General features: G+C 34.0%; 1 protein-coding gene across 1 annotated transcript; it reads right to left on the bottom strand.

The window, feature by feature from the left end:
• Positions 1-70: 70 nt before the first annotated feature.
• On the bottom strand, positions 71-19492 carry LOC149475250 (solute carrier family 2, facilitated glucose transporter member 1-like). Its single transcript, XM_089713625.1, has 12 exons — positions 19296-19492; positions 8795-8890; positions 8053-8213; positions 7588-7698; positions 7092-7179; positions 6121-6334; positions 5509-5567; positions 4770-4971; positions 3782-3918; positions 2764-2866; positions 1724-1824; positions 71-1096 (listed from the first exon to the last, which is right to left on the bottom strand). Exons 1-12 carry the CDS (start codon positions 19299-19301, stop codon positions 959-961), a joined length of 1416 nt encoding a protein of 471 aa, XP_089569751.1. The 5' UTR covers positions 19302-19492; the 3' UTR covers positions 71-958.
• Positions 19493-19858: the final 366 nt, after the last annotated feature.

The raw sequence follows: 19858 nt of genomic DNA on the forward strand, positions 1-19858 counted from the left end.
AAATACCTTACATTAAATGCTTTAGTTTACTCGAGGTAACTCAAACTTAAAATGCTGTCAAATTTTTGACTTTGAAGTTTGAACTTAGAAATAACGAACTTTATAACAGAATTTTGTCGCTTTTTCTAAATTCAATTATTTTTTTAATGTTAACACCATGGACGTATAAAAAAAGACGGACGGTATATCGCCTAAACATTGAGTGAAGCCTAGTAATGGCGGCGAAACATCCATGTGTGAGTGCCATGTTGCCATGGCAACAGCTGTCCTGATGACAATGGCAGCTGTATTTTTTTCTATAAATTTTGCCGTAATAATTTTGTCATTAAAACATAAAAGAAATAACTTGCTTCCCTGTGGAATGTAATCCCTTGTGTTTTGTTATTTAAAATTGTACTTTTGCGACACCATTTAACCACGCAAGACGGCATTTTAAATATTTTTTGTGAAACAGTGTCGCAGTTAATCAGTCGGTAGTTCACGACGTAATGGCGGCCGACTAGCTTACTATGGTGAGAATGTGTGCGTGTTTATTGTCTTTACACGATCGCTAGCTTACTATGGTGGCTTCACGTTGTTTGTTCGTAATACGGCGTCCGTCTTTTTTTATACGTCCATGGTTAACACTACTCAATTTGAACATTACAATAATATAAATCGGAGAAATTGGTATTATAGTAAATGTTTGCATATGTTTATGATATTTATGAGTACATACCTACTTCTCATTATAAAAAAATATGTAAAATTGTATAAATTTGGCAGCTTTTGATTCATAAATAATTTATTTTTGATCTTTTCTTAATATTACCTTTTTATTAATTTTCAGTGTATAAAGCTCTACAGAGTATAAAAAATATTTCATCTGTAAGTATATCGAAAACCGTTATAAAATAACAGTTCTAACGTACCGTTATAAAAAATAACAGTTAAATAACTAAAAATAACGGTTATAAAATCACAGTTGTTGCCTGAACATAGCCGTGATTTCTTCGACAGTTTTATTCTTCGTTTCTGGTATTTTGAAGGTAATAAATAATATAAATATGAATTGTAGAGCTGCGAATATGAGGAACACGTTGGTGCCAAGTATTAACTGCAAAAGAAGATAAATATGTTAATATTAATTTATTAGGTACTTGACTAGCTTTCCACCCGCGGCATCACCCGCGCAGTCAAAGAAAAACCCTCATAGTTCCCGTTCCCGTGGGATTTCCGGGATAAAACCTTTCCTTTGTCCTTTCTCGGGTATCAAAATATCTCTAGATACCAAATTTCATGCAAATTGGTTCAGTAGTTAAGGCGTGCCGCGTGATTGAGTAACAGATAGACAGACAGAGTTACTTTCGCATTTATAATAATAGTATGGATTTCGAGGAATTTCGCTTTCATTTTCATTTCGTTAAAAAAATGTTGTGTTGGATCATTAGATTTGTTTAAACTCCATTTAAAAAATCTCATTTCGTAACTTTTGTACACATATCAATAATTCTTTATTGGGGAATAATCATCAAAATCGGTTCACCCAGTCGTAAGGTAACGAATATACAAAAAAAATACAGTTGAATTGAGAAACTGATTTTCACAATTCGCTACGTTTTCAAAGAAAAACCCGCATAGTTCCCGTTTCCGTAGGATTATACTATGCGGGTTTTTCTTTGAAAACGCGGGCGAAGCCGCGGGCGGTAATCTAATAAGAAAATTAAAACAAATATGTACTTACGGATAGCGGTAAGAAACTCTGTGCCACAATGAAGTTAGCTGTCCAGTTCACAGTCACGGCTACAGACGAAGCCGCGGGCCTAGCTGCTTGGTTGAATAATTCTGAAATTTAATTAATAAACATAAATAAATCAGCTATCAGGCTGTGGAACAGTTTGCCCGACAACATCAGAAGAGCAGGGACATTGAATGAGTTCAAAAAGCAGCTAAATGTTTACTATTTATCTTTATAATATCCGTATGTATGTATATGTATACTATGTATCATAGTCTTATACTTATTTATTTAATGATTTTTATGTTTTGCACCATCAACCTCATCATAAAACGTAATTCTCATGATCCTCGACTAAAGATTGCCTGGAGGAGATCGCTGCTTTAGCGATAAGGCCGCCTTTTTGCACGTGTTTATCTTGTATGTGTTTTATTTCGTATTGTTTCCTTGTATTGGTGCAAATAAAGTATTTTCATTCATTCATTCAAATAAATTAAACAAATATAGAAAATAATATACCGTTTCGGGGTGCAAAAGACAGAAAAAAACAGTTTTAATAAATCGCCTCGAATAAGAATAAGGAATAACATCTATTACATTTACTATACGGTTCAATTAAGAATAGGATCGATAATCAGGTAAAATAAAATAAACCATTATTTAATATATAACTATATATAACCATAATTTATTACATAACATAACCTTAATTAATTATGTATAACCATAATTTAAACGCAAAAAGGACTTCTCCGTAAATGACACATAGAGATCATTGATGTTCCACAAAATAATAGGTAATACTTATGTGTTGTTTCACATAATAATCTATACTTATATTATGAAGTTGAAGAGTTTGTTTGTTTGAACGCGCTAATCTCGGTAACTACTGGTCCGATTTGAAAAATTTTTACGGTCTTAAATAGCCCATGTATCGAGGAAGGCTATAGGCTATATATCATCACGCTAAGACCAATAGGAGCGGAGCAATTTGGGTAAAACCGCGAGGCACAGCTAGTATTAAATATTTAAGAATATAAACTTACCAGTAACAAGGAACCAGGGAATAGATCCAGGACCAACAGCGAACATCACGACGAAGAGAATTACTAATGCAATGCAAAGATATGACACCCACGCGTAATCCGTCTGAAAATAAAATAAAATTAAAACGTATAGTGTAATATAACTTAAACTTAAAGTACTTAAAATATAAAACAGAGAAGGACGATAATCGATACTAAAATTCTCATTTAGTTATATATATATTCCGCCCGCGGCTTTGCCCGCGCTTTCATAGAAAAATCCGCATAGTACCCGTTTCCGTGGGATTTCCGGGATAAAACCTATCCTATGTGTTAATCCAAGTTATATGTGTGCTAAATTTCATTGTAATCGGTTCAATAGTTTGCGTGAAACCTTGTAAATCTAAACTTTGCAATGCAATATATTTTTGTGGGCAGCAAAAAATGTCTTTTGGTTTGTAAATTGTGTACAAGAATCAATTTTTGAAGTGAAACTTCTGCGCGTTGAGAATGATAGTTTGATTTTACGCGACTAGAAAACATGGAATAATAATATCTATACTAATATTATAAAGCTGAAGAGTTTGTTTGTTTGTTTGAACGCGCTAATCTCAAGAACTACTTACTGGTCGGATTTGAAAAATTCTTTCAGTGTAATTGGATAGCCCATTAGGAAGGCTACAGGCTATATATCATCACGCTAAGTCCAACAGAAGCGAAGCCACGCGGGTAAAACCGCGGAGCGCAGCTGATATGAATAAATCGCGTTTAAAATCCGTTAAAATCTTAATTGGCTGATAGCTCCACTTTTCGGCTTCATTTTATTTTATTTTACTTTTTAATTTATTGTACTGGTATTGTTTTGTTTCATGTTGTGTTGCTTTAATTTTAATTAAGTATTGTATTTCTGTGTCAATTGTGTGTGGAGTCAAATAAGATATGATCTTTCTTTCTTTCTAATTTTTAGCAATTTTTAGATATTATTAATTTATAAAATTAAAACCGATACAAGTTTATATTGTATAAATAATATACTTACATAAATGTTAGCCACACACAGCCCAATAGTGCACGCCATCATGCCGCTAAAACCAACCAAAAGTAACGTCTTTCTGCCAGCCACCTCCACTAGTAATAGACTTATTACAGTCATTACCACGTTCATTGCGCCCATACCTGTAAACATTATAAATATGTAAATATAACTTGAGCGATGTCAAGGGACATCCGGATGGAACGAAGTGTTAAGTTAGAGAGAGACAGACAGAGAACCACGCGCACGCCGCACAACTCTAGCAAAAAGTGTCATGACAACTTTTCGTAAGAATTTTTTCCGTCTCGCCCCCTTTCACAACGCGCGGTAAGGAACTTCGTTCCAATAAATATTTCAGGACATTTTCCACACACGCCTCGATCTGATCCCGTACTAAGCTTTCGCTTGTGAGGAAACCAGATGGCTGATAAACAAACATATATAATTTTAAATAAATACTTATATAGATAATTAACACCCAGACAGAGCAAACATCGTTGTTCACCAAATATTTGCCCCGGGTGGGAATCGAACCGACGATCTGGCCTGGAAGACAGCTGGGTCACTACCAACCAAGCCAACCAGTCAGATATACATTTATCCAAACCATGACTTATTAATTCAAAATCTAATAAAACTAGCGGTCCGCCCCGGCTTCGCCCGTGGTACATATTTCGTAATAAAAGGTAGCCTATGTTCTTTCTCAGGGTCTAAAGATTCTCTGTGCCAAATTTCATCAAAATCGGTCCAGTAGTTTATGCGTGAAAACCATACATACATACATAATTACAAACCTTTCCTCTTTATAATACATATTAGTAAAGATAAGAAACAATCTAATAATACCTGCCTGCGGTTGCCTGGTAGAGATTGCTGCTTAGCAATAAGGCCGCCTCTTGTACAAACTATGCCTTCCATTTGTATTTTAATGTTATTTTTGTCCTTATTTTGTTTGTGCAATAAAGGGTTATAAATAAATAAATAAAATACTTACCCAGCGTAGCATACTGACTCTGTGCAGTATCCAAATTGGCGCCTTTGAAAATGTCAGTTGAATAAAATATAACTGCATTTATTCCAGATAATTGTTGTGCCACCATAACCACCATTGCTATAAGCAGTGGTTGACGCAACTGACGATTGCCGAAAAGTTCCCGTAATGTGACCTTTTTGCTGATTTTATTTTTTTCTGCTTCCTGAAAAAAAAATAAGTCATCAAAATAGTCTTGTGAGCCGAGCCTACTGTGCAGGAAAACTAAATCTATTTTAAGTCGAATATTGCATCTTTAGTCGACGCAATTTTACTAAGGTCAAAGAAGGAAGGAAGAAAGGCCCAAAAGAAGCTTAGTTTGTGAAGTCATCATGCTCAATGCTCACCAAGTCATGCTAGCATGCAAGCTATGCTCTTTCTAATCTTAATCAAAATATATTATATAAATCACGTGTCACAATGTTTGTCCTCAATGGACTCCTAAACCACTTAACCGATTATAATAAAATTCGCACACCATGTGCAGTTCGATCCAACTTGAGAGATAGGATAGTTTTTATGAAAAAAAAACGTAAACATGTAGGTACCACGGGCAGCACGGTAAGCCGGGGCGAACCGCTAGTAAAACATATGTTACTATATTATATCCTTAAATTATAGATATTATATTATATGTATTATCTTTTTTACACTATATCGTTCTATAACTTACCAAGTATCATCAAATGAAATAAGGATTTACCTGATGCATTTCTTCCATCTCACCATGCACAGCTACATCACCTCGGAGCCAGTTCAGAGCTGCAAAAATAATATACAAAAATTGAAAGAGAAAAATTATCATATTTATTGAATTTTAATGCAGTTTATTTTGGGGGACGAAGTCACATAAATTATTCTTATTTTTTATTTAATTATTATTTAGATCTTTAAAAATGTAAAAAACTAGTTTGTTTTCACGCAGACAATCCTCTCTATAACAGACTGTAATAATATATATACTATTTTTTTTTATAAGCAACTTAAATCTAATTTTAATCAACCTGTCAGTACACAGTAATTAGTATGTACGTAATTAGCTATTTCTATTTATACTTAACTAGCTTCCGCCCGCGTGGTGTTTTGATAAGAGAGCCTATGTTCTTGCTCAGGTTCTAAAGATTGTCTGTGCCAAATTTCATCAAAATCGGTTGAGAGGTTTAAGCGGGAAAGCGTAACAGACAGACAGAGTTACTTTCGCATTTATAATATTAAGTAGGGATTATTATTATTATATTATTACATACTGTATTAACTTATATTTATAAGTAATACAGTATGTAATTAAAATAATGTTTAAATTTAACCAACATACCTCGCTGAGCTTTCAACTCAGCGCCTCTATTCAGCAACAAAAACTTAGGTGACTCCGGGCACAGCGGCAGTGTACAGCACTGAATGACAGCGGGAATCACAGTCACTGATAACAGCCAGGGCCAGCCAGTTGGAGTTCCCAGTACTGACTCGAGACCCAATATTTGTGAGAGGAGGATAGTTATTGTAATCACTAGCTGGTATACTGTTCCGATCTGTGGAACATTGTATAATAAACTAATAAACTAGCTTTGGAACATTGCATAAAATCGATCTATAGACTTACTTAATGATCTAAGAATTCTAAGATAGACTATTGTATAAATCAATCTTTAAAGCACTATTTTATAAATTAGCTTTGAAACATCATCTACACAAATAGGTGACGAGTTTTTGGTGATTAATAACATTCTTAATATAGTATTGTTGGAGACAAACTAAACGCTATTCAACAACAAATACTTTATTGACTGTGTACAGCACTGAATGACAGCGGGTATCACAGTCACTGATAACAGCCAGGGCCAGCCGGTTGGAGTTCCCAGTAGACTCGAGACCCAGTAAATGAGAAGAGGATAGTTATTGTAATCACTAACTGGTATACTGTACCGATCTGTGGAATAATGCATAAATTATGTGTGGAACATTATATAAACAGCTAGCTTTGGAACATTGCATAAACGTGGTCTGTGGAACATTCCATAAAGTAGGATTTATTGAACATGGCATAAACGTCATTTATGCCATGTTCCACATATTGGCATAGATATAATATTATATCGGTGATGAGATTTTTAGTGATGAACAAAATACAATCTTCATTTAGTCATTATTATAGCATTATTTATCATCAATGGAAAGCTTTCTGCGTTTTTAAACTATACATAATATAATTTAGAAATGGTTTAGAAGAACCTACGGGCCTAAATAAAGAAACTCTAGTCTCCATTTATAAAAATATATTAAACTTACCGAGCCTCTAAGAGATACAGGTGATATTTCAGCCAAATACATAGGTGTTAGACCGGCGTTCAATCCGTTGTTTATTCCAATTACCAATCTGGAAAATAAGTAATTATTGAATCTAAATAAAATGTCAATTATTAATCAACAATACTATAAAAATTTAAAGAAAGAAAACATTGAATCCACTACTAGATTACCGCCCGCGACTTCGCCCGCGTTTTCAAAGAAAAACCCGTATAGTTCCCATTCCCGTAGGATTTCTGGGATAAAACCTATCCTATGTGTTAACCCAAGTTACCCTCTATATGTGTGCTAAATTTCATTGTAATCGGTTCAGTAGTTTTTGCGTGAAAGGGTCACAAACATACATACCTTGTACCATACATACCTTGGTTCAGTAGTTTTTGCGTGAAAGGGTCACAAACATACTACTCCATCCTCACAAACTTTCGCATTTTAGTAGGAAGGATAGGATAGGATAGAATGTGTGTAAATAAATTACCTGCCAACAATCAACATTTCTGACGACTGTGCTAGTTTGGACAGCCCTTCTAAAGCAGTAGCTATGAACACCAATATATTGTTCCAAAGAAGACCGCCTTTTCTACCGAATCTGAAAATTGTAACAAAATATAAGTTATAATATTTTAAGTTTGAATAGTTATTATACGATTCATCTGTGTTTTACAAACGAAAAAAGGTACTTTCATTCTCTTTCTGTTTTTAGTTTGAAAGTGTTAAGTGAATCTTCTTTAGGCGCGTTGAGGGTAAAATTTCAAGTTCGCGTTATGGCAATACCGTCATGGAGTAAGGTGAAAATTTTGGTATCTTAGAATCTTGCCAAACAAGTTTCACTTCTGACACGTGTTGGCACACATGCTCTTTTGACGTGACAACGTCTTATAATTCGATAGAGCCGGCTGCACGCACGAAAAAACATGACTCATGCGTCATTTTATATTCTTACCGGTCAGCCACGAAGCCAGTTATAACTCCCCCTATCATCCCCCCCACGCAGTAAATGGCCACAGTAATGGACCATACTGTTGTCACTTTGGGATCGTCTTTTGATGGTAGGGTTATATTTGTTCCCGTCAGCACTTCTTTTTGAAGCCAGTCGGACATTACCTGTAAAATGAATTGTTATTAAGTGCTTTGATTCATCTGTTTTAGTACTTTAATTAACCCAAACTCAAACTCAAACATTTATTTATTCAATTAGACTTCTTATAGAAGCACTTTTGAAACGTCATTACGTATTTTTAACATTTAAGTACCACCGATTCGGAAAGCAGTATCTACGGAGAAGAACCGGCAAGAAACTCCTTAATCTATACATATAATAAAATCGTATCAAAGTAAAAACTGTACATTGATTTTTTTTAAGTATACTTGGGGCGTGATCTACAGTAGATACTGAGGCCAAGAATATAGTTTTAAGAATTTTTATCTATTTGTCTGTATGTCTGGGCTAAACTCAGAAAATACTACATGGATTTACTTAAAATTTGGCTAGCTTGACACCTGAGAAAGGACATAGGATAAGTTTAATCCAGGAAATCCTACGGGAACGAAAACTATACGGGTTTATCTTTAACTACGCGGGTGAAGCCGCTGGTGGAAAGCTAGTTATCTATGCTCTTGAGATTTATACGTTTAAACAAACAAACTCTTCAGCTTTATAAATTAGTATTAATACATAAACTTACTCCTTGCGGTGCGTTCATGACACCCGTATTGTATCCATGTTGAAATGCTGACCACGACGCACACAATATTGCAAAGGCGAGACGACTATTCATTCCCTGTAAATAAAATAATATCTTATACATATATTATAGTCAAATCCCGAAACACAATTTCTGAGGAAGGACTGGTTAATCTTAGGTTGGCCAAAAGCCATCGGACAATCCTCGAAATACATTTGAATTTCGCCCTTTGACTGATAGACTGGGGTAGAAGCCTTTGAAAATAATGAAAAGATAAAAAAAATCGCAGTCGGATGACACCCATTAGAAAAGGAGGGGAATATGATGAAAATAAAAGGAAAAATAAATTACGGTCAATCCGAGTTCGGGAAGTGGGAGGGGGGATCTTTTAAGAGAAAAAAATGGTTTCTCCTGATTTCCGACAAAACTACAAGTCCTATAGAAAAAAGTTCAATGGCAAAGTTGTAGGTAATTAAAAGTTCTATAACTTTTGTATTCACAATTTTTTCACATAACCTAAAAACTTAGGTGAGAAATTCAAAAAACCAAGTTTTTGGTCTTTTATTTCTATCTACTTCAAAATTTATTTTTTTTCTACGAAATTTGGTGGAAACTTACTTTATTATGTCCCAAATACACTGTAATTTATTTGATTGAAAATATTTATTTTTTCACCTTATTTTGAATTAATACCAAAAAAACAATCTAATTTTCAATCGAAAAGTCACCCGTCAAAATATCAGCTTTTTTCAAAAACTTGGGGTGCCTTTTATTCATTGAAATCTCTACTTTCATATGGTGTAAAAAAAAATAAACACCACTATAGTAAATGTTCTCAGGAAATGCATACAAACAGTGTGATAATGAGCTTTTACTAAATCAGGCACACTTCTTGAACTCTATATCTTCTCTTGTATCGGCTTTTCGGTAATATTTCAAAAGAAAAATAATTATCTGTTCTAAGTTTAATATTTTACAGCATATTCAAAAGCAAAATGATGTCGATAAAAACATTTCAGGTAGTTCGAGCTATAAGCTGCTATAAGACGTTACTTTGTACTAAATTTCAAGACTCTGTAGGTATCAGTTTTGTAAAATTAAGATAAACTTTTAAATGAATAATGTATTCTTATCGCTCTATCCTAACACTATTTCATTGATATTTTTTTAGTTATAATTATTATGATAAGACTTTATTTATAGCAAAGATAACAAGTTTCAAATGTTATGTTTGCCCTCACATTCCTCCGATTAACACATAGTCCGATAGGTTTTATCCCGGAAATCCCACGGGAAAGGGAACTATGCGGGTTTTCCTTTGAAAACGCGGACGAAGCCGCGGGTGGAAAGCTAGTAAAAGAGCCTATATGTCTATATTATTATAGCTAGCTAGTATATTTTGAACCCACGCCCTTCACGAAATGAGGTCGCTAACCACTACACTACTAGGTCCAATTTATTCGTAACGGGATCTACTGTTATGTTTATGTTTCCTGTGATATCGATTCTTGGTAGAGAACTTTTAAACAAAGATATTATTATATTCTGTTTGTTGCATACGTTATTATTTTATGTTATACGGTTCTTATAATGTAATAAATTATATAATTATATCCTACTCAGTTGTAAAAGTTTACAAGAATATTTTTTTGAGTTTAAGTTTGACTTAACTATTCACTTTTTAATATTATTTATCACTACATAAGTACCTACATAGTATAAAAAGTCGCTTTCTCTGTCCATATGTCCCTATGTTTAAATCTTTTAAACTACGCAACGGATTTTGGTGCGGTATTTTAATAGATAGAGTGATTCAAGAGGAAGGTTTTAGTATAAAATTTATAAGGTTATAGACAGAGCGGGTGAAGCCGCGGGCGGAAAGCTAGTAAACTATAAATACGAAAGTGGATGTTTAGTTATTTAGTACAATAATAATTATTAATAGAAATGTAACGTATGAAAATAAATAGCCAACTCGAGGTCATTCAGGGGTTAAAGTTGACATTTAAAATATTTCACGTAATTCAGCATGCATGATTCTTATTATCTTACTAGCTTTCCGCCCGCGGCTTCGCCCGCGTTTTCAAAGAAAAACCCGTTCCCGTAGGATTTCCGGGATAAAACCTATCCTATGTCCTTTCTCGGGTATCAAAATATCCCTATACCAAATTTCATGCAAATTGGTTCAGTAGTTAAGGCGTGATTGAGTAACAGACAGACAGACAGAGTTACTTTCGCATTTATAATATTAGTATGGATAGATAAATTAATGTGCAATGGAAAACTCTAGAAAATAAATAATAAAAATGCACAATAATTCACAGGTAAGGTGAGTTGGGGTAAGTCCGGATATGGGATAAGAACGTAAAGAAAAGAACAAAATTATTGTAGAGCAAAGCGAGCTAAATGAATTATTGTCATTTACATCAGTTTTAGTAAATCTTGAACAGTAAGTGCTGAGAAAATCGGGCTTTTGCTAGACCATTTCAATACGTCTAAAATCCGTCCGGTCTTACCCCAACTCACTATAATATTTTATATTATTCATTTAGTTTTGTTTGTTGTTTGTCTCTTTGTTTGTTGCCCGAAGCTTCACGCGCGAAATAAATTGTCATAATAAAACTTTTATCCCATATTTTATCTCCCCAGGAGATATAATACACTTGTCCTTTCTTATAGCGGATAGATTGTGGGATAGATTAGATTTCCTACGTCATAATGGCTATCTGCAATATTTATAAAAAATTTGGAAAATCCAAAAGTGCACGCCTCATAATTTTTTTTTAATAAATATTTATTAATTATTATTTTTGTTTATTTAATAACAATTAAACCACATCGAATCAGACCCTGAAAAATGAAAGGGTTCTATTCCTGAGCATACTCAAGCGGAAGAGAAAAAAAAGACTCGATTAGTAAAGTATTTCGGTCGCTATCGTGTTAACAAGAAAAAGGATCCGCACATACAGACACACGGACGTCCAAGACAGAACTTTTTTAAACTGTTTTTTAACTAGTTTAAATAACAAAAATGACATCAAAAATATCATGAACGTTAAAAATAGTGTTTTTTCTTAATATGTGTGTGTATGTATTATCTTACAAGTGCAATGTATGATACATAAAGACATTTTAAGTTTGAAAAATCAGATGTTTTGCGCGAAGTGACAGTAGTACCCACCTCAACGCTTCGCTTATGAGGCGTGCAATTAAAGATTTTAACTGATTTTAAACGCGATTTATTCGTTATATGTGATTGTATTATAGAGTGTGAAACGTGGGGATTATTATATAATGAATAAAACGCGTTTAAAATCCGTTAAAATCTTTAATTTCAATGCAATCTGCAATATGTCAAACTTCAGAAGGATAGGTCCAGTAGTTCGAGGAGTGCGCGATACATCAGTCAGTCAGTCAATCACTTTTGTGATTTACCTATAAGCTAGATATAGCTTTTCGCGCGCGGATTCGCCCGTTCTATATCTAGAAAAAAGCGCTTCAAAATCCGTTGCGAAGTTTTCAAGAAAGCATACATAGTAGAGACGGACACGGGACAGACAGCTTTGTTTTATAATATTTAGCGATTTTAAGCTAATTTAGGAACTAGGAATTCCAAATTCTATTAAACTATTGTTATTTTTAACGAACTATAGTATCCATATTTAAAGAGATTATATCATAAAACCGCCAATTTACATAACCGCGTAATATATGACATAACCTGTTGACCTTGAACAGTTTGACATTATCTTTTGACAGTTGAGTCAACTTTTTCTTTTTAAATTCAAGGCCATGGACATAATAATACAGTTTGGAGAAAACATGTCAGTTTTAAATGGTCTATATTGTTATTTATATGTATTTTAAGTTTTATACACAAGGCCAAGCTAGCAGTTTACAGAAATTATTTTTTGGATAACTAGAGTTATTATAACTTTTTTTAAATACATATATCTAGTTTTCAGTCTGATTAATGCGTATTTAATTGTTGATTTTTTAGTAAAAAATGGCATAGTACTTACCTAAGTAAATACTTATTATCTAGGAATTTTTAAATTAATAATAATAAAAATGTAACAGCTTTTGTTAAAATTGACTAAATTTAATCTTTACTCTCTCACAAAAACGAAAAAAAAAACATAACTTAGGTAGAGTCGTTTCACGTTTGGAAGTTATGCACGTACATACATACATTTCTGTAATTAGGTATTTTTTTTTTATTTGTGTATTTAGATTTTACTACAGTATACAAAAATGTAGGTACCCTTAACCCATAAAAGCAATTTTATGAATAAAATAAGTATAAATCATGATAGTACCAACTATAAAACTTAATAATGAGTTCAAAAACCCTGAGAGACCTTGACTCTTACAAGTTACATCACTATTACTCATACCTTGAACAAAAAATCAAACTAGTTGATGCCCGCTGCTTCGGTTATTTTTTATTTGTAGGATCGAATCTATACTAATATTAAAAAGCTGAAGAGTTTGTTTGAACGCGCTAATTTCAGGAACTACTGGTCCGATTTGAAAAATTCTTTCGGTGTTAGATAGCTCATTTATCGAGGAAGGCTATAGGCTATATATCATCACGCTAAGACCAACAGGAGCGGAGCCACGGGGGTGAAACCGCAGAGAGCAGTTAGTAAAATATATGGAGGACAGGAACGTAATTTTTTTATTATCTACCATCGTATTTTATGGACAGAAAAAACATTATTTTAATAGGTCTATATCGAGTTTCTTATTGATTCTTCGTAGACGCGACAGTGTCACGGATTTTTTTAGTCTGTTTGGTTTTTGGAAAAGAGAATTTGTTGTTTTTAAGAGTTTTTATTCTTCTATAAAGGCATGAACATTTTTTCATATTATGACAATATAGGAAAAGTACCAAAAATGCTCCCACACAAACATTGTAATACATAGACTAGCTTTCCGCCCGCGGCTTCGCCCGCGTTTTCAAAGAAAAACCCGCATAGTTCCCGTTCCCGTGGGATTTCCAGGATAAAACCTATCATATATGTTAATCCAAGTTACCCTCTATATGTGTGCTAAATTTCATTGTAATCAATTTAGCAGCATTTGCGTGGAGGAGTAACAAGCAAACACATACATCCATCCTCACAAACTTTCGCATTTATAATATTAGTAAGATAGAATAGGATAATATCATTTAAAACTAAAAGGGACAACAAGCTATAGTATCAATGACCTAATATTTGGTTTAAGATTAACTTATAATAATTTATTAGATAAATCTCCTTGCAGCCATATGAGTAGCGCAAATATCATCTGCGTACGTTTTACGTCACTTTTAAATTTGGAACGTCAATATTGTTGGAACGAAATTGCGCGCCAAGATGTTATTTTTTTTTTGTGAAATTGACAGATGTCAATTTTTTTTAATTATTAAATTAGAAAACAAAATCAACGCATTAGTTATGTTTTTGTTTAAAAAAAACCGGTAATCATCATCACTACATAGTATAAAACAAAGTCGCTTTCTCTGTCCCTATAGCTATGTATGCTTGAATCTTTAAAACTACGCAACGGATTTCGATCCGTTTTTTTAATAGATAGAGTGATGCGAGAGGAAGGTTTTAGTATATACTTAATTTATTGGGTACTAGCTTTCCGCCCGCGGCTTCACCCGCGCAGTCAAAGAAAAACCCGCATAGTTCCCGTTCCCGTTGGATTTCCGTGATAAAACCTATCCTATGTCCCGGGGTAAAAAGTAGCCTATGTCCTTTCTCGGGTATCAAAATATCACTATACCAAATTTCGTGCAAATTGGTTCAGTAGTTAAGGCGTGATTGAGTAACAGACAGACAGACAGAGATACTTTCGCATTTATAATATTAGTATGGACTGTGGTATGGATATAGACAAAGCGGGCGAAGCCGCGGCACATGAGTAGAAAGACGGAACAGAGACTAAGCTTCTTAAGAACGTGCAAAATTGTTACCTATTTTGGTAGGGTTGTCACAATAAGTTAAGACAAATTAAACAAAACATTTGTTAAATAGTTTTATAATTACACACAATTACATACATACTTACAAATGTTAAACTTGTAATAATAATGAAAGGTAAAAACACACCGTGTACAATTCTCTTCTTATTAAAAAAGGACCTAATAAAATAAACGCAAGTAGGTACTTACTTGAAAAAGTAATAATCAAAATATTTACTCACCTATTGTACTCCCTGGGATAGTTGAAGTATGATATATTTTTAGTTTTTCTAGTATTATTCATACACACAGTACAATAAACAACAATTTTTAACAATAAAATATTACGTTTTATATTAAAATATTCAAACTTGCAAGTTGCAACTAATAAAACAAACAACGTGCGTCGTATCAACCCTGAGACTGTCCTCAGCCTGTGCAAGCGCAAACCGGTTTTTTCCAGAATCGCTGCGTACGCGACAAGGGGCCTGTGGTCACACACACATGCCCCGCGTACTTGTAGTAGTGCAATCGATTCGCGCGGTTGTTTGAAGCTTAGTCTCTGTTCCGTCTTTCTACTCATGTGGCCGCGGTCGGTAAACTAGCTCATAATAAAATGTAATATAACTCCCCAGTTTTTACATGTGTGTTAGTAGATTACATTTCGAATGAGTGCAACTGAAATAAAACATTTTAACACCCAAAATCACTTGCGTAAATAAAAAAACAATGAGAACATCCTGTAATTGTTTCACTTCCGTATTCACACAAATGATTATTTAAATGCATTATTATAATGGTCTGTTTTAGCTTTTAATTATATGGAACTAGCTTTCCGCCCGCGGCTTCGCCCGCGTTTTCAAAGGAAAACCCGCATAGTTCCCGTTCCCGTGGGATTTCCGGGATAAAACCTATCCTATGTGTTAATCCAAGTTACTCTCTATATGTGTGCTAAATTTCATTGTAATCGGTTCAGTAGTATTTGCGTGAAAGAGTAACAAACACACACACATCCTCACAAATTAGTAGGAAGGATAGGTCATAGGATAGGAGTATTAGGAGGATATACCTAGAGATTTATTTTCATGTCGTCGTTACTAGGTTACGTTGTTGAATTTTGTTGAACTGTCAAATGTTGCCTATTAAAAAATGACTACTACCTATAGGATGTAGAATGTATGTGTAACCGATTTAAAATAAGGAATACGAATTTTCAATTTCAAGTGATGATATATGAAACTAAAATCTGTTCAGCCGTTCTTGAGTTATATATGTGTTGTACCAATCCTGACTTTTTTATTTTACAATACTCATCGTCATTTTTTAAATATGAAAATGTTATTAAATAAATTAATTGTCAATAAACATATTTATATATAAACTAGAGGTCCGCCCCGGCTTCGCCCGTGGTACATATGAAAAATAGATGTTGGCCGATTCTCAGACTTACCCGATATGCACAGAAAATTTCATGAGAATCGGTCCACCCGTTTCGGAGGAGTATGCAGACTAACATTGTGACACGAGAATTTTATATATAAAAAGAAGATATATAACATAAATTTAAAGGTAGGAATCTTTTACCTATATAGTTATGTTTATGATAGGTATCATTTCACTTGTTTACATTAATTATTATTCATTCTTTGTATTCATAAATGACATGCGAAATGTGTTTGTAATTCAAAACACTGAAATATAAACTTGTTTATTATGACTAGCTGTGCCCCGCGGTTTTACCCGCATTGCTCCGCTCCTGTTGGTCTTAGCGTGATGATATACAGGGTGTCCCACTGTTGGTATACTAAGCTCAAAGGAGGTTATAGTTTTGCATACGCTGAGTACGTAAAAAATACTTAAACAAAAAAGTCCCTTCGCGCTTAGTATACCGATAGTGGGACACCCTGTATAGCTTATAGCCTTCCTTGATAAATGGGCTATATAACACTGAAATTACCGAAATTAAAAATTTATTTATTTATTTATTTATAATATTACTAGCTTACCGCCCGCGGTTTCGCACGCTTTGTCTAAAACCTAATATTTTATATATTAAAACCTTCCTCTTGAATCACTCCGTTGCGTTATTCGTAGTTTTAAAGATTTAAGCATACATAGGGACATAGGGACAGAGAAAGCGACTTTGTTTTATACTATGTAGTGATAAGTACCTATAAGTACCTGTATAGATATATGTAGGTACTAGGTACATAATATTATATAGCCACTGCCTCTTGTCTTTGATTCATGATTGACCTGTAATAAGAAAATTTATAGGCTCTACATCTCTACCGAGTCACAAATACTCACACTCTATATTTTTATGGAGCTAACTAGCGGTCCGCCCCGGCTTCGCCCGTGGTACATATGAAAAATAGATGTTGGCCGATTCTCAGACTTACCCGATATGCACAGAAAATTTCGTGAGAATCGGTCCACCCGTTTCGGAGGAGTATGCAGACTAACATTGTGACACGAGAATTTTATATACATATAAGATTAATATAGATAATATAGAGCTCTATAAAAATATAGAGCTAATTTGACTCGGTAGAGATGTAAAGCCTAAGGTCAGGTGGGGTAAGAGGGTCACTGGGGGAAGAGGGCCTAGAGACTATAACTAGTAAACCGAAGCGTTTATGACTATGTACTTTCCGTCGATAAAAAAGTGAAGGCGAATTAGTTTGAGCGGTTTTGAGTAGATGTCGCTACGTAGCACAGACATCACAAAAAATGTAAACAAATTTGACAGTTGCGAATTCGGCTAACACCAAGTCGGCTCGTTTTTTTGCGAACCCATATTTTAGTGATAAAAGTGTGCTAGAAATATTTTAAATATACTGATACACGGAGAAAACTGTAAGTATTTCTTTTATTAATCATTTTAGTTAAGAAACAACTAAATATTGTGAGTTTCTTTCGCTTGAAAATCCTAGACTTCAAAAACAATAGCTGGGGTAAGAGGCTCACTATTGACGGTGAAAGAGGAACATATGTTTCTCTTCCCCCGTGTGAGGGGTGACCAACATTTTGATTAATTTATAATTATATGTGGATAAAATGAAAAGAAGTGACTGACTGTTCTGTACCTATTACAATTTTAAATTATAACTAAAAATTTCTCGCTCATGTGTTTTTTTTATATTTTTTTTATTTAATAGGCGGGCAAACGAGCATACGGATCACCTGATGTTAAGCGATTTCCGCCGCCCATGGACATTCGCAACTACAGAGGAGTCACAAGTGCGTTGCCGGCCTAAAGGATTATGCCTCCTGAGTCCTGTGCCAGTAATTACTCACCAGGGCCTCATCTCACCACCAAACCGGAACACAGTGATGCAAGCACCACTATTCGCCAAGTTTCGCCTGTCTCAAAATTCCAGAAATTCCAAAGAATTTCTTTTGGATCAAGAAGATCATTTATATTTTTAACTGACTTCTTAAAAAGGAGAAGGTTCTTAATAGATGAATTAAAATTCTGATTCGCAATATTGATCTCATCACATAGTGCCATTGTTATTTTTAAAGAGTAACTAACTAGGAAAACTAGTTAGGGACAGACTGTTTACCATTACTATGTATGATTAAATAAAAATAGAATTATAACTAGTCGACTTCTTTTTAGTTTGCCACCCCTGATCGAACCTGTATGTCCCTCTTACCCCGAATTGATGTATTCTTGTTTTTTATTCCAAATTATACCTTATTTCATCGACATTAAGATCTAATATTGACCAAAGACATTCTATCTACAAATTAACGAACATTTAGCAACGAATATTTTAATTCAAACTCCAATCTTAGGAAATACAATGACTGTCCCTCTTACCCCTTGTAAGGGGGAAGAGGAACGATTACTCAATCTTGACATTAATGTCAATATCTTCGTAAGAACTGTTATTAGAGTAATGACATTTAGCCTACGGGAAGCTAATACATATAGGTAAGTTCTGTGTGTTTACAACATCTTAAAAAGCTATAAATGTTGTTCCTAGCAGTCAAAATATTTTACTGAAAATGAAATATGTTCCTCTTACCCCACCTGACTTATAAAATTTTCTTATGGTCAATGAATTTTGTAAATAAAATAGGTAGTTTTTATATAAATCGTAACAAATAAGAAGTCAAATATTTCCTTAGTTCTTAGCGTGATGGTATTATAGCCTTCCTAGATAATTAATGAACTAACACCGAAATAATTTTTCAAATCGGACCAGTAGTTCCTGAGATTAGCGCGTTCAAAGTAGAGTTTGTTTGTTTGAACTTCAAACAAACAAACTCTTCAGTTTTATAATAAAAGTATAGATTAATAAATGTAAGGATTTAGATATCTATATCGAACGAATAAAAATGACATTATTATAGTTTAAAGGTCAGCGAAGTATTAATAATTCATATATTGTTATGTAGAGCTACTATTGTATTAAAGGAACAATACGCTCTATCATGAATAAAAATTAATATAACTAAATACAAATATTATACTGTAACGTAATCATTTAAACAGAATAGCTAAAGTTAAAAAAATACTGAAAAAAAAATTACCGCCATTCTGTAACCGGAGCTTGCAAGTTCAACTTTCACTATTCACGTCAATAAACACAAAACCACTAAAACCTTTGTGCAGCACAAATTAAAAAAAAATTATGTCAAGATGACATTTAATCCTTTTTGGCGGCAAACGTGCGATATTGCATGTAAGCAGCGCGGCAGCCGAAATTCGAATTTGGAATGATGCGGACGTTGCGACTCGCGACTCGCGTGGTCGCGGTCTGTGTGGTCAGTGACGTCATTGAACCGGTTGTGGATATGGATAGGATGTTGTCCTATACATTCCAGTACCTACACAAGGAATAATAAACTTTATAATAATTAAATTAGGGTGCAATTTCATTCGCAGAGAATTATAATTTATAGTAACTAGCATTCATAGGAAAATATTCCGTATTTCGTAAGGGTTAGGGACTAAAATAAATTGCGCGATGACATGTTTTCTTAGTAAACTGGAATACTACACGCAACAACTGCTGTTACGGTAGCTTAAAAAATAGTAAGCGGTCACGCTCTTAAGCGCTTTACGCTGCATTGACATAAAGTACTTACTATAA

Source organism: Colias philodice, chromosome 31, assembly GCF_061535455.1.
Source record: "Colias philodice isolate Cphi_HAF_F1 chromosome 31, ilColPhil1 Martin Lab GWU primary, whole genome shotgun sequence".
In the NCBI taxonomy this organism is placed as follows: Eukaryota; Metazoa; Arthropoda; class Insecta; order Lepidoptera; family Pieridae; genus Colias; species Colias philodice.

Bases quoted from the DNA above. Each gene is read 5' to 3' on its own strand.
- LOC149475250 (XM_089713625.1), bottom strand. The intron at 7,180-7,587 runs GTAATTTATTTA...CTTATTTTCCAG, and splicing joins GAAATGTTGATTGTTGGCAG to ATTGGTAATTGGAATAAACA. The intron at 6,335-7,091 runs GTAAGTTTAATA...AATGTTCCACAG, and splicing joins CTGTATCTCTTAGAGGCTCG to ATCGGAACAGTATACCAGCT.